We start from the raw sequence: 15,337 nt of genomic DNA, 5'->3' as shown, positions 1-15,337 counted from the left end.
TTGGTAAAATAATAACATTTTGATTCTGTAAGGTTGATTCTGCAAACTTTTGACTTCCAGTGTAAATGTCTTTCTGCTAAATAAGGAATTGCTATTTTTAAATCGTACAGATCCCAAACTTTTGAATGCACATCATGTACTAGTTTAATTCCCAGTCCTGTTCAGTGGCAGAGCTTGTGGAAAAGAATTGGCATAATTTCCTGTCTTCCATACTTGGTACACAAATCAGCTCCCACAAGAGGACACGGCCTTAACTTTACTATTGAGGACAGCAATGATACATTTTGCCTAGTGCTCTCTTGACACTAAAAAGCAACTTTTTAGTTTGCCTAGTATACTGTATATAGTACTTTAATGTTGTTTTTTTGTCAATTAGTTAATATTTTATCCTCCTTTTTTTCTTGTAATAGTGGGCACGGCCATTTGTAAGTTTTATGGGTTTGGCTTCTGGTCTCATCTGCGTCCAGCCATTTTTAGCTGTACAAAACTAGTTTTGCTGCTTTATATGGCAAATTGCTGTGTCTCACCATATTAATGTATTATCTGAATTATGACCACACTGGTTTTTAGTGCAAATCATTTTACCATTTACTGCACGTTGTTATTCTTCTCGTTATTTCCCTTTAGCGGCTAATGAACCAGAAGTCTCGCCCATAAGCATCCGCGTTGAAAAAAAAGGTTTTTAGGTTTTTAGTTTACAATAAACATAGTTTAGTACACAGATAAACCAAAATTTATTCAATATGCAATAGTTAAAAACATCACATATCTACTTGAAAAAAGACGACACACCATTCTTTTTGTTCATAAAATGCCTTTATGAAGAAGACAACTGAAATACGTCTTGATGTTCTATAATATGCATACACTCTACTTATATGTCTGTGCTTGAATAGATTTATCATTTGAGCATGTGAACTTTACAAAAAAATATATATTATACATTTTAAAACATTTAAAGTATGTATATCATATTTACAAATATTGTACAAAGTCACAGGGGTGTGATTATGTGTGAAGGTTCAGACCACATATAGTTTGTCATTTGCATTATAGTTAAAAATGATAATCATGATTTCTCTGAGTGTGGGTTTAGCAGGATCCCAGGCCCGGGCTGGGTATGAGAAGACACTCGACCGTTTTCTGCTGTCGTCCCCTCCCTGGAAGTGGCCTGGAGATCCTTCTGGCCTGGCCGTGACTCCTTGCACGAGGCATTTTGCACTTGTTCCCCATGTAGACGCAGTCCAAATGTAAGAGTTTTCTTTTTTTTGGTCTGCTTTACTATTAGCTTAATCTTACCAGCCATTTCAGGTAAGTAGCTCAAGGACCCGACATGGTTATCAAGCCATAAAGGCTACTGACCGACCATTAGACACCAAAAGCGTCCCTTTAAATGTGTCATCAAGTGCTTTTAAGTGCCAAAGGCTTGAGTTTGCTTTCTGGTGGGTTCTCTTGGCAAGAGTTCTAAAGTTTGTACCCGTTCTGTCTTTCAGTCAACCAGCGGTGACCCAATTCTCGCAACCTCAGGCGTCAATGCGGAAAGAGAGCAGCTTCTCCGAGTGCATGTTATTCAGCGTACGCAGGTCAGGAAGTTTCAGCAGCAGCTTGGTGAATCGGGAGGTGTCGTTGGGAGCGCTCTTGCTGACGAGGGTCCGGAGAGCCCGGATTAAACTCTCCTGAAGCATCTCGACTGAATTGACGTTTTCAATGCCAGAGCGATCTGTACAACAGAAACAACGAGGGATCGAATTCATTAGTGGATCAAGAGAGACGAAAAACTTGATTATCCATTTAAAGGTAAAATTTTAGCCAAAAATTAAATTCTGTCATCATTTATCAGCCCTTATGTTGTTTCAAATCCATAAGGATTTGATTGATCTTCACAAATTAGTTTTTTTAGGACACCTAAGAGGTTTGCCCTTCCATTAAAGTTCCAGGTAACCAAAAGGTTCAAAAAGCTGATTAAATGATCGTAATTCTTTAAAAGATTTTTTGGAACTTTTAAGTTTTGGTTACAAAGACTTTCAATGGAGTAACTGAATGCTCTCATGTTTCTCGGAAGATCAACCAAAGTTGTATGGGTTTTGAACAATATGCAACCCTGGACCACAAAACAAGTCATAAGGGTAATTTGGCTGAGATACAACTATTTGAAAATCTGGAATCTGAGGGTGCATGAAAATCAAAATATTGAGAAAATCGGTTTTAAAGTTGTCCAAATTAAGTTTTTAGCAGTGCATATTAAGTTTTGATATATTTGCGGTTGAAAATTTAATAAATATCTTCATGGAATCCTAATAATTTCATAATATTGACTCATTTAATGTATTTTAGGCTATTATTACAAATATACCTGTGCTACTTAAGATTGGTTTTGTGTCAAATAAGTAAATGATGACTGTTTCCATTTTTTGAGACATTCTCTTTAACACCAATATCCAACCTACCAGCAGACACCAGCACGACTGCAGTGAAGAGTCCCAGTTCTTCAGCTGAGAGCTCTAATGAGTTGAGTTTTTCGCTGAAGTCGAACATGGTTCCCAGTAGATCGCCCATGCCCATGCTTTTCAGGGCCTCCAGGCTGTAGGTGGTGCCTGAGATGAATGTTACAGTCCTCTCTTTTACGTTAAACAGAGAGGCAAAGCGCACCATAAGGACCTGCAGGAGATGTTAAAAAATAGGCATTAAATTAGCGTAACTGGCATTGTGGTCTTGAACCGAGTCAGATGTTTTTATTAAACAATTAACGTACCTCAAACGTTCCGGCCTTCAGCAAAGTGACTTGGTCGTTCTGGGATAGCGTGCTAAATCCTGGGATGTGTTTGGCGAACTCCACCACTTCTCTGACTGCTGGGGTGAAGCTAAGAGAGAAGTCTTCCCAAATTTCCTGTGGCGTTTTGTTGGGGTCCGAGTAGGGATGCATGTTCATTGGACAAGCCTGGAAGACAGATATCATTCAAAATCAAAAATCACTTCCAAGTTTTGGTAATTACCCATAGTGTCATTTAAATATCAAAGTTCTTACCAGAAGTATCTCCTTGCGTTTTTTCCATGGACAGTTCTGACCCTGAGAGCTGCCGTTCATCTCCTGAGTGTGGTGGACGCCAAAGAGGTTACTGTTTGGTGCTCGCTGACCATTGTTATTGTGCTGCTGGTATTGTCCAGGTGCTTGGGAGCCTTGAAAATGGTAGCCGTTTTCTTGTGGCACCTCAAAGTTGTTACAATGATGAGCGACATTGTTATCATGGTGGAAGATGGTGTTGTGGCCATTGAGGTGGTATCCAGCCATGCAGCGGTTGCTGCTTTGGTTGTCCAGCTCGGCGTTGTGAGGCAGAAGCACTGGACCCAATTTATCATGGGCGTAGACGAAGGTCTCACGGTGTGCTCTGGTTATGGCGGCGATGGTTTTGTCGACACCTGGACTGGAGCACGGTGGTGGAGAGGAAGTCAGAGATGGGGGACTCTGAGCTGGCTGCACTAATGGGGAGGCTGGGGCCGGAGGTGAAGGGGACGGGGCTGCGGGGGGCTGGGGTTGCGGTCCCACTGTAAGCCCCGGGCACGGAGATGGGGAAGAGGAAGAGGTGGATGGGGATAAAGATGAAGAGCAGGGGGTGTTGGACGTGATGCTCGCCAGCTGGAATTCACTTTGAAGCTGGTTGTTCACCATGTTGTTCATGGCATTCTGCATCTCGGCCAGCATGCGTTGCTTCTCGCGTTTTGGGATACGGCCAAAACGAACAGCTAGGGGTTAAGAAGACAGAAAATGTCACAAATTGATCGTATTTATGTTGTATGTCAATGTTATATATAATATTATTAATATTATCAGTATTAGACACTGTATATTTTTTGAAATTTTCTCCCATTTTTACATTACTTTAGCCATCTTTTGCCTCAAAGTTAGTCTAAGAAACACTAACAATTTAAAAGCAATTATACGCAATTTAAAGTTAATATTGTTTTTTATACTGTAAAATGCCTTTATTCACTTTAAATTTTTTAAAATATGTTATAAATATAAATTTTATTACATATTTACTTTTTAAAATAAATAAATTGTATTAATTTTAATACAAATTATAAAATAATTTATATGTTAATTTCATTTCATTTTAGCTGTATTAATTTTACAAAAAATTGTAAGATAGATCATTTGTATTAATTTTAACAAATTCTTTTAAGATAAATTGTATTTTAATTTCATTGAATTTTAATTGTATTTATTTTAATACATTTTTTAATAAATAAATTGTTTTAATTTTATTTCGTTTTAATTTTAATATTGGTATTTACTGGTATTTACTTATTATTTTATACCATTTTTAAAAAAATATCAGATTATCTCTGTCATTCCATATTTCAATATCAGTGCATCTCTAAACTTTTCTGTAACATTTTCTCTGTATTTCTTTAAGGTTATTTGTAAAGATATTTACCGTCACGGGACATTCCGACAGACAGACACTTTTTGAAACGGCACTGCTGGCACCGGTTCCGGTTTATCCTCATGATGGTACAGGTTTCATTCTTTAGGCACTTTTTGTACTGGATGTTCTGCTGGATGCTGCGTCGAAAGAAACCCTACGAACAAAACAGATAATGTAAATGTTAGTTATTTGTTTTTGTATATTTTAATTTTTTGCAATTTTTACAATTATTAATTTATTTCTTTTTAATTAAAGAAAAAAAAAATCAACTTTATTTTAATGACCCATGAAGCTGTAAATCAATGCTATCATCTTACCTTGCAGCCCTCACAGGCATGGACACCATAGTGAAATCCAGAAGCCACGTCGCCACACACCTTGCACAGCAACACCATTCCATTCAGCTCTGGAAAGAAAATCAGATGTTATAATCTTTCTCCAAGACACCACACTGTACATTACTCAGGTAAAATATGGTATGGTCACTTACTAGTAAGGGTGGCAACTGATTTGTTGGGTGAATTCCGTGCACTTCCAACATCATCGCGGCCTCTTGGGGATCCGCCGGAGCACGATGAGCTTCCCTCCTCTCCTGATCCCGAACTCGAGCTGCTGCTACTGCTGCTGGTGTACATACGTGAGGAATCATGGGATCCATTGGGGGATGGTGGGAATGAAGAGCCAAAGCAGGGCTGTGTAAAGGACTGCAGGCTGCTGTTGGAATTCTCACTGTACATGGATACAGGGCTGGTGCGGTTGGGGGAGCCTCCGCACGATCCGATGTACGATATTACCCCACCTAGCGATGGAAAACCAAGACACATTTGTTAGAATGTCCTCTCTTTGCTGCACAGTGGAAACATAAAAAGTGAGAGAGGCCCACAGAGAGGGCGAAATGTTCTCAGGTATTTTTTCCCCTCCCTAAAATGATCTTGCGGGTACATCCTCGTAAAAATGTTCCCATAAATACTCAACACAAGGAGTTCCCCCAAAACAGAGTGTGCTATGGAAACAAGGAAGCTAGGGAATCTGTTTTCATGGAAAACAGGAATACTTTCTAGGAACTGCGTGGGGACATTAAAAAAAATATATATATTACAGCGACCACTCCTTTCTTCCTGAGTTTGTGCCTCAAAGGACTTGTGGTTTATAGTTTCACTGGCACCGGTGTGCCATGTGAGCAAGCCACATTTGTCTCTTGTTATTTCCGTTTATAAAATACACAACCTTGCAGGATGTGTCAGTTGCACATGCCTGGCCATGTGCATTTATGTATGACATTTACAACCCTGTTTTTTTCAACTTTGCTCTTGAGGAACTGCCCAGTGCGCTAGAGTTTACACCTTGGCTTTGACTCTAGCATGTATACTATTCCCTAGTGTCTGATACTTCCTCCTGCCTTTCCTAACCTTTGGTCCCACGGAGTTAAACACAGTATCCTTCATTCTCAATTTACAGTTTCCTCCTGCACGCCTCGTGAATACCCTTGATGGAAACCACATTTTGGAGAGAGCTGTGTTTACGTTGTTCTCCAAAATTTGCAGCTATAGATAGATAGATACGTCAACTTTAAGAATTATTCTGAGAAGTGTTTGCAAGTATAATCTTTACCGCACTTTAAATGTCAAAGTTAAGCTGGTGTAGAGGTTACATAACAACTGTAGACTAGCACAGAAGGTCGAAAAGTCACTGTGTCAGGTGGAGCGACAACAGGGAAACGTGTTGTAGCTTCGACACCCCTGTGTTTTGCCTCAAGCACACATTTTATCCATCAGTGCATGTCCACTAACTGGCCCGTTTTAACTTGGTGAGTTCACTTCTGGTCTAGTTACATGGCAACGGTGGGGTTTGAGATTTTCCTGCTTATGCTAAAAAACGTGCTCCTAATTGTTTTCCAATCCAAACACTTAGACATTCTGTCAAATGAAATACTTGTGTAAGCACAACACGGGGCGCGTGTGAGCTGTTGAAGCGTATCATTGGGGAAGCACGCCTCCCCTCCACGTGCGGCACACAAGGACGGCCTTTCAACGAGACTCACTCCATTAGGCACGCCTCTCAAAACACCCGCTTTTTAAAAAAAAAGCTTCACCATTCATTTCCGCCTACACATAATGAGTAAGGCTTCTGAAATGTGAAACGCTGCCAGTGTTTACGCTGGGCTCATTATATGTGACCCTGGACCACAAAACCAGTCAATGGTCAATTTTTTTCAGCTTTCCATTGATGTATGGTTTGTTAGGATAGGACAATATTTGGCTAAAATTCAACTATTTTGAAAATTCTGAGGGTGAAAAAAATCTAAATCACCTTTAAAGTCCAAATGAAGTTCTTAGCAATGCATATTACTAAGTTTTGATATTTACGGTAGGAATTTTACAAAATATTTTCATGGAACATCATCTTCACATAATATCCTAATGATTTTTGCCATAAAAAAATCGATCATTTTGACCCTTACAGTGTCATTTTGGCTATTGCTACAAATATATCTGTGCTACTTAAAACTGGTTTTGTGGTCCAGGGTCACATATTGTCCCCTAAGCCACTCGAGTCTGGGCACTGCGATGAATTTAAGACAAGTAAAGTGTGTTTTAACCCTGCTGGAAAAAAAATAGAAACCATCACAAAATTTCTAATAGTTAACTTTTAACCATTTTCATGTAGTGTGTTTTGGGACACAATTCCATTAGGATTAAGCCACCAATTAAAGATGACCAATTACCAGTAGACACCTAGAGACACCATTACAGTTTCCATTAAAACCAGTCCAAGTCCCACTTACAAAATGGTTTCTATTGGGGGGTTTTTTCAGCAGGGAAGAACACAACACTAATTGGAAATCCCATCATTTGTGATTTACAGAATGAAAACTAAAAACTACAACCCTGTATGTAATGGCCAATAAATAGTAAACATTAAAAAATCCTAGTAAGGTTAGACATTTTCCTGCTAGATTATATAATTTATTTGGTATGCTGCCAAGCAACACAACATTGAATATAATTGACCGTGGACCACAAAAACAGTCTGGGGTAGCACTGGTATATTTGTTGCAATGGCCAAAAATACATTGTATGGTTAAAATGATAAATTTTCATTTTTTATGCCAAAAGTCATTAGGATATTAAAATCGTGTTCCAGTAAGAAATTTTGTCCATTTCCTACTGTAAATATATCAAAACTTAATTTTTAATTAGTAATATACATTGAACTTAATTTGGACAACTTTAAAGGTGATTTTTTTAACCCTTAGGTTCCAGAATTTCAAATAGCTAGTTGTACCTCAGCCAAATATTATCTAATCCTAACAAACCATACATCGATTAAAATCTTATTTATTTAGTATAAATATCTCTCTCTTTTTTTTAAATGACCCTTATGACTGGTTTTGTGGTCCAGGTTCACATTTGACTTCTGAATAAACGACCGAACATTCATAATCCAGCCGCGTTCAGAGTTTAGTCATTTTATCAAACGGAATTCATTCACTCAGAATTGAGTCGAAAACATTCGGTATTTGAGGACAAACAAGTTATGACCAGCATTTCAACACATTTTCCTCTCTTAGCTGTATCATAAACTAAAGTTAGCCGCCATAATCCCCTCACAATCAACGTGTTTCGTATATTTGAACACTAGGTTAAATCCAAGAAATTATCTATTAAAGGCAGGGACGAGGATATTTCGTGACTCTGTAATCATGTCATAGGGAGAGAAAAAAACTGTTACGATAAACTGGATCAATTTCATGTCCCACTTTCGAAGTGAACACGGGTTAACGTGATGCCCAGCCCCGCACCTCGCCATTCGGTCCAATCGCAGCGCGCACATGGCTCAGACTGCAGCGTCACACACGGGTTCGCGCTGGGAGGGCAAACACGGCGCAAGGCGGAATTATGTAATGAGCGACTGAGTTTACCATTGGCTGTAGGCGGAGAGCCGAGAATGAAAACAAAAAGCACATGGCTAGGCACGGCGGTCCATGTGAATCGAGAGAGAGGATCGACTCTCGCCTGCATCACAGGGATGTCCGTACACCTGACTTCTCAGTTATGACCTAGTTCCCCGAAATTCACGAGAACAGTGTCTTAACCCGTGATGTCCTTGCCATCGCCTGGTATTTACATTCTACGTATATTCAGAAGTTTAATCACGCCAAATACGATATAAACATTAATATGCATACTTGAACAGCCGCTTTAATTTCGCACATATTATTAGGTTTTATGATGTATTTACATAAGTATTCACACATGCTCAAAGACATCATTTAAACATACCTTCGCGATTGTTTGTTTCAGAAACATACAAAATGACAAAATTTGCCGAGCCTCACCGCTAGATCGATTATTCTATATCTGCGCTGTTCCACTGCACCAAGTTATGCTTATAATTGTACTTTTTGTATCCGTTGCTCAACATTGATATTAGACTGACATTACTGATAGTTACAAAGCAGAGAGGCGAGTGAAAACAGCTAGAATGATCAAAGAGACATTTTCCAAAAGCGTTCAGAAAGTCTTACCTGTGTTGTTTGTATCTACTGCTGTGGTCATGTTGAGCTCCAGTAAAGTCATGCAGGTTTGTGAGAGAATCTCCAATGCAAAAAACACCCAGAGAGAAGATGCACTCTACTCCAGATGCACTTACAGATCAGTTCTTCGTCTTTACGATAAAGTCATAACTGCCGCGTAACGACCGGTATAAAATAGGTGCGCGTCTGCTAGAAGCTGAGAAAAAGATGTTAAACCCTGCGCGGAGACGTCAGGGAAATAAGGTTCATTCAGCAAATGTGTATCACAAGTCAGTGAGCCTGTCCTAATCTGTGTCGCTCTGAACTGTTCTGTCAAGTCGGCCCGGTTTTGCTTTTTGCCTCGTTCCAAGGAGCGTGGATGAGATGAGCGCAGGCGCGCCGCTGCACGAGGCTAGAAATGTGTCCATGTGACCCCGTGAGCCTCGTGGCCCAGTGACACAGTTTCTCCGGAACACATTTCGCTGCGAATTTTAAAAATCCCCGCGCACGTGTCTGCCTCGGCAGAGGGAAATGTAGTCTAATGTTTAACCGTTTGAAATCAACTAACGTTAAAAGGGATTTGTTTGTATGACTGTTTCTGGCTTCTGTGCTTGCGCCTCACGTGTGATGTGTGTTTTTGAATGAGGGGGAGTTTTTAGAGAGTGTTCGGCGCATGAGATGTAGATTTTTTTTCAGTAGATGTGAAACTCATTGTTGGTATATTTAATCAGATTGTAGAAGGGTCTTTCTCGATAGATAAATAATGCAATAATGCATGGAAACGTGTGAAAGTTAATATTACAGATCATATCTGTTGTGCCATTTATACCTTGTTAAATGTCGGATGTTATCTGTCAGAAAGAGATTCCTCTGCATTATCACCTAGGGCATTGATTATTCTATAGAAGAGCAAAGTATATAGGGTAAATTATATCTGAAACATCATAGTAAATTGCAGAGAAGTGTACAATTTTGAAATGTTTTTACTATTTAAAATAACTGCTTTTTATTTGAATATATTTTAATTTTGTATTTATTCCTGTGATTTCAAAGCTGAATTTTTAGTATTATTACTCCACTCACATGATGATTAGAAATCATTCTAATATTCTGATTTGCTGCTCAAAAACATTTATTATTATGTTTGTAAACAGCTAAGTAGAAGTAGTTTTTTTTCAGGTTTCTTGAATAGAAAGTGCAGAAGAACAGCAATTATCTGAAATAGAAATATTTTGTAACATTACAAATGTCTTTATCATCCTTAATCAATTTAAAGCATCCTTGCTAAATAAAAATATTAAGTTCTATAATTTCTTTCCCCCAAAAATATATATACTGACTCCAAGCTTTTGAATGGTAGTGTATAATATTATAAAAGCTGTTATTTCAGATAAAAGCTGATCTTTGGATCTTTCTATTTAGTGAATAATCCTGAAGAAAAATACTCAACTGTTTTAAATATTGATAATAATAAAAAGCAGCAAATCAGCATATTAGAATAATTTCTGAAGGATCATGTGCACTGAAGACTGGAGTAATAATGTTAAAAATCCAGCTTTGATCACAGGAATAAATCACATTTTAAAATCTATTCAAATAGAAAACAGTAATTTTTAATAGTAAAAAATATTTAACAATTTTACTGTTTTTTTGCTGCACTTTGGATCAATTAAATGCAGGCTTTGTGAGCAGAAGAGACTTCTTTATAAAAAAAAAAAAAAAACTTTTTCCTGAAGTGTAAAGTTGTACCCTTGGAGTAAGATGGCCCCCTCAAAATATGTCACAAGGCCCCGGGGACATCTAGCCCCAAAATAATAGGTCGCTTGAAAATGTGAGTGAAAGCTTTAGCTTAACTCCACTTCAGGATGAAATATCAAAGTATTAAAGTATTAAGTAAGAAACGTATGTGTTTTGGAATTCATTGTAAAGTTGTTTTTTTTATAATTCACAGCCTAAGAACAATGTTGAAAACTTAAAAAAAATCTCAACTCATGTGTAAATGTGTTACAGTTTATCAGTATATGGACTCTGTTATTAAGGGGGACTTCATTCTCCATTTTACCCATTTTAAATATAATCTCCTAATGTCCTAAAAGTATATAAAGGAGAGTTATTTTGGCACTGCGCCTTTTCAGCTTTTGAAGCTATTTAAGGTTATTTATAAAAAAAACACCTATTCACCCCAAAATAAGTTTCCACTGTGTCCCAGATAGAGCGCCTCCCTTTGAGAAAAGCTCACCAGCTTTTGGAAGCGCATTATCTTCTTTCAGGGCTCCGGCAGGCACGTGCCTGAGAACAAAGCCGTGCTACTTTAAAAAAAGACCATCTCGCAGCAATAAGCGGAGTCACATCCTTAACATCAATTACACTGACCATGGCACTGCATGAGCCACCAGTGCATTCACGTGAATCACTCTGGCTCCTTATTGTAGGTATGATTAATCGCTCTCACCTGGATAACAACTGTGCGTGACGCTACACGTGACCAACGGGCGGAAAACATAAACACAGATGATTCACTGGTGTGGCGAAAAGATGCTTGCACCAAGTGTAGCCTGATGTTGTGAACTGACCACGCCTGTTGATTCTATTTTCGGACTGTATCTTTATGACTTGTTTTTTAATCTTTGTGCCAGTTGTTTAGACTATAGCGGACACGGATATAACAGTGCCTCTGTACAAGCGAGATGGTAAACTTTTCGGCACGTTTGCACGTCACGTTACCTGGACCAAACACTGTAGAATCGGGGGCGCGCAACATGTAATCGCATGAGTGGACTCCCGCGACTCATAGCAAAGGCACGACTGCGTTTGACACATCGCTGAGCTGTCACATGCAAACACACTCCGTACGCGTTGCGCGCACACGCCTCACATGGAGCGCACCGGTGTACCATAATCTGGCCAGTAAGGTCTTTGTTTATATTGTTAACGGATGCACAGTATCTTGGTCAGTGCTAGATTTTAAAGACAAAACTGACCTGGTAATCAGAAACCCAACTGAAATAAAAAATGTAAATAGAATATATCAATATTAAAAACTTTTGCTACAAATGATAAGCATTTAAAAAATAAAAATGAGTTATTTATTTATTATTAAAATATATATAAAAAAATATTTTTTTTATTTATTTCCCCCTAGAAAGTTATTTGACAAGTTTTTATGTTATGTATTAGTTACATAATGCTCATCTGACACACCCTAGTAAAATATTTAAAGCCAGTTGGTTGAATAAAAAAAAAAAGTAGGCCTTTGCTATTGAGGATTTGCACTTATGTCACGATTTGGATGCATAGCCATATTGGCGATACTCAGATGTAAACAACAGCACGGATTGCATGGTTAATGTACTACTGAATACGTTCTGCTAATTTATGTCTAAACCATGGAAAAAATGTGTGGAACCTGCTAAATTGTATAGAGAAGGACTTGGTAAGCAGGAAAGGGCACAATATTTTGACAAACTCAGGTTAACAGGTGGAAAAGATACCTACGAGCAGTACTAATTAATTAATTAATGTAAGGAATAATTGACGACGGGCCGTTGAATTCTGTCGTTTTTATCCTATTGTTTACTTAATGTATTTCTTTGGCCAGTGTCGTTGTGGGTTTTGGTTATTTTGCTGTTTTAATGGTGAAGTGGCGAAGTGATATAGACATGTAATGCGGTCAAGTGCTGCCTGGAACTACATTCGCTGTGCGTTTCCCTGAAAATAATGCACACCATTAGAATGTTCGTCAGCCAATCAGATTCAAGCATTCAATGGCCCCGTAGTATAAAAGCCTAATATTTCACCCACCTGACTGGAAATGATGATAACAAACATAAATGTTGTTAAGATTCTTGCCCTGGAAATCTTGGTTCATTTTGGCCAACCACAAATGCCTTTTGTTCCTCAGATAGTTTTTGCACTCTTCTCATTAATTTGTTATAACATTTGGCAGTCTATAGTACTAGTCTATAGTACATTTTCCCAGTCTGACCGATTAGTACAGCCCAAACATGACAATAACTGACCATTTTCAGCAGCAATAATGTGCGAAATATGCAAGTTTCGTTCAGTTCAGTGGCATTGCTTATATTCAGTGCCGCCAATATGGCCGATTGATGATGCGTTGTGAAGACACTCTATAGATGTTTTTCCTGAACACGGAAGTAAGTCCGACTCTTAACTGAAAGAATGCTTTGCATTTCCGGTCTGCATTGTTTCTAGTCCAATTAGGGTATATTCCGAGCTAATAAACTAATGTTAAACCTATTAAAATGTTTTTAAAAAGCACATGGCTCCATAGCGCAATCACTTGGCAATGTCGCAATGACCGTCATTTGTCAGTGCAGAGTGTGTAGATGACACGAAGCAGCGGACGTTAGCTACATTAAAAACAGATGGACGCTATTTGAATGGGTTCCTATGGAAACCGGAACAGAAAAGCATTCAATCTGACGTTAGAATTCGTAATGGCGGCGCTCATCGTTTACTCAGGAAAAAGGTCTATAGTAAATCCTAAAGTAATGTTTAAAATGTTTTAAAAGTCATTAAGTCCATCAGAGATATTATGAACATTGTAAAGTTGAGTTTAAATGTATGTGGATTGCATATACAATGTTACCGCCCTTACAAAAACGTTTGCGATACACTCTTATATAAAGTAAAATAAAGTTTCTTTGTTGTCACCTGGATTCATGAAAAGCCTGTAACATCCATGGAACCTTTCAATTGCATGAAAGGCTCCTTATCCACTTTTTTCCTCAATGCAGAAGTAAGCCTATGGGTGAGACTTCCGGTTTGAAAAGAATAACAATGTGCAGTAAACGGTAATTCTGTTTGCACTACAAACCAGTGAGCTCAATTAAGATAATACATTAAAATAATATGGTTAGACACACCAATTTGCAATATCAAGCAGAAAAACAAGCTGTTTTGTACAGCTAAAAATAGCTGGACGCAGACTGGTCAGCCCATAAAATTTACAAATGGCCGCGCCCACTCTTAAATTAGGAAAAGGGCGAATAAAGAAAATAAAGTTTCTTTAGATTATTAAAATTAAAAAATTAGGAATTATTTCTGTAAGGGTTATGTTTTACTTACTACCCCAAGGTATACTTAAAAGAATGAAAGAACCACGTGGTAGGCTATTAAATGATGTACCTTCCGGAAAACTATTCTAGTAGCTTTCGTTAATCTCTTCCATGTATGCACGCTTAATTGTGCCATTATTACGTGGTGTTGATTTTAAAATGGAGATGACACATCAAACTAGTTCTTTAAATAACCTTAATGGCTAATAATCTAGGCTCGACAGAAATCACCACACCTTGTCAGCTGTGTATATTTTTAGTAGCCCAACGATGATCAATTTACGACGTAGGTTAACAGCATGATAATCAGCGCTGGCCTCACAGCGGCAGAGCTCTATATCTGAATGACTCTGCTGTAGTTTTATGCCCGTGTTATTTTGTCCTCGTTGTGTTGTCTGGCGCAACAGCGCTCGTGCTCGACAACGTGAGGAAGTCTTTGCATAGCCAACACTCATTAGCCTCTCATCATTGCGGTTTTCCTCCCTCTGGGAACACCAAAGGCGGCAGGACAGCCAAGACCGAAACGTGTTGGTAAAATATGCATTCCTTTAGGATGAATCAACATTAGGCTATAAATAAAGTCACATTTACAGGATTCTGACATTATAGCACTTGGTCTTTTATTAGTACTGACATGCAGAATGCAAATACAGCTTTTCAGATAAGAGTAGTTTCTTGACAGAGCTGATTAATCAATGGGCTTTTCTAAAAATAACAACTAACATGATAGCCTAAAGATCATGTTCTATTAAGATATTTTGTAATTTTCCTACCGTAAATATATCAAAACTTAATTTTTGATTAGTAATATCAAAGTCCCTTTAGGGCATTAAGGTATTCTATAGTCTTTGGTAATATGCATTGCTAAGAAGTTCATTTGGACAACTCTAAAGGCGATTCACCCTCAGATTCCCAAATAGTTGTATCTTGGCCAAACCTACATCAATGGAAAGCTTATTTATTGAGCTTTCAGCTAATGTATAAATCTCAATTTCAAAAAATTGACCTACATGACTGGTTTTGTGCTCCAGGGTCACATATGATTGTGTTTAACAAACAAGTACGTGAGTTAACACGTGTTTAAGCGCTTAAGTAAAGCAAGTAGTTTTTACCTGGCTGTAAAATACGTTCGCGAAAGGGTTAATATAAGAGGTAACCATAGAAACAGTAGACTTCCAGTTGGCTTCTTTCAGAATCCGTCGAAAAATATAACAAGATATGTCATTATCTTTATTTTAGATGTTATCAGTTATCATTTTTACATAGAAATACAGTACAAAATACTTTGGTTTGAGCGAGATGAATCTATGGAT

General features: G+C 38.1%; 1 protein-coding gene across 1 annotated transcript; it reads right to left on the bottom strand.

The window, feature by feature from the left end:
* Positions 1-800: 800 nt before the first annotated feature.
* Positions 801-9,300, bottom strand: nr1d1 (nuclear receptor subfamily 1, group d, member 1). The gene is made up of 8 exons (XM_073833493.1): positions 8,956-9,300; positions 4,918-5,226; positions 4,745-4,833; positions 4,437-4,581; positions 3,026-3,741; positions 2,753-2,938; positions 2,448-2,658; positions 801-1,720 (listed from the first exon to the last, which is right to left on the bottom strand). Exons 1-8 carry the CDS (start codon positions 9,005-9,007, stop codon positions 1,524-1,526), a joined length of 1,905 nt encoding a protein of 634 aa, XP_073689594.1. The 5' UTR covers positions 9,008-9,300; the 3' UTR covers positions 801-1,523.
* Positions 9,301-15,337: the final 6,037 nt, after the last annotated feature.

Source organism: Garra rufa, chromosome 1 (genome assembly GCF_049309525.1).
Source record: "Garra rufa chromosome 1, GarRuf1.0, whole genome shotgun sequence".
Classification (NCBI taxonomy): domain Eukaryota; kingdom Metazoa; phylum Chordata; class Actinopteri; order Cypriniformes; family Cyprinidae; genus Garra; species Garra rufa.
This window is presented reverse-complemented; position numbering and strand designations above follow the sequence as displayed.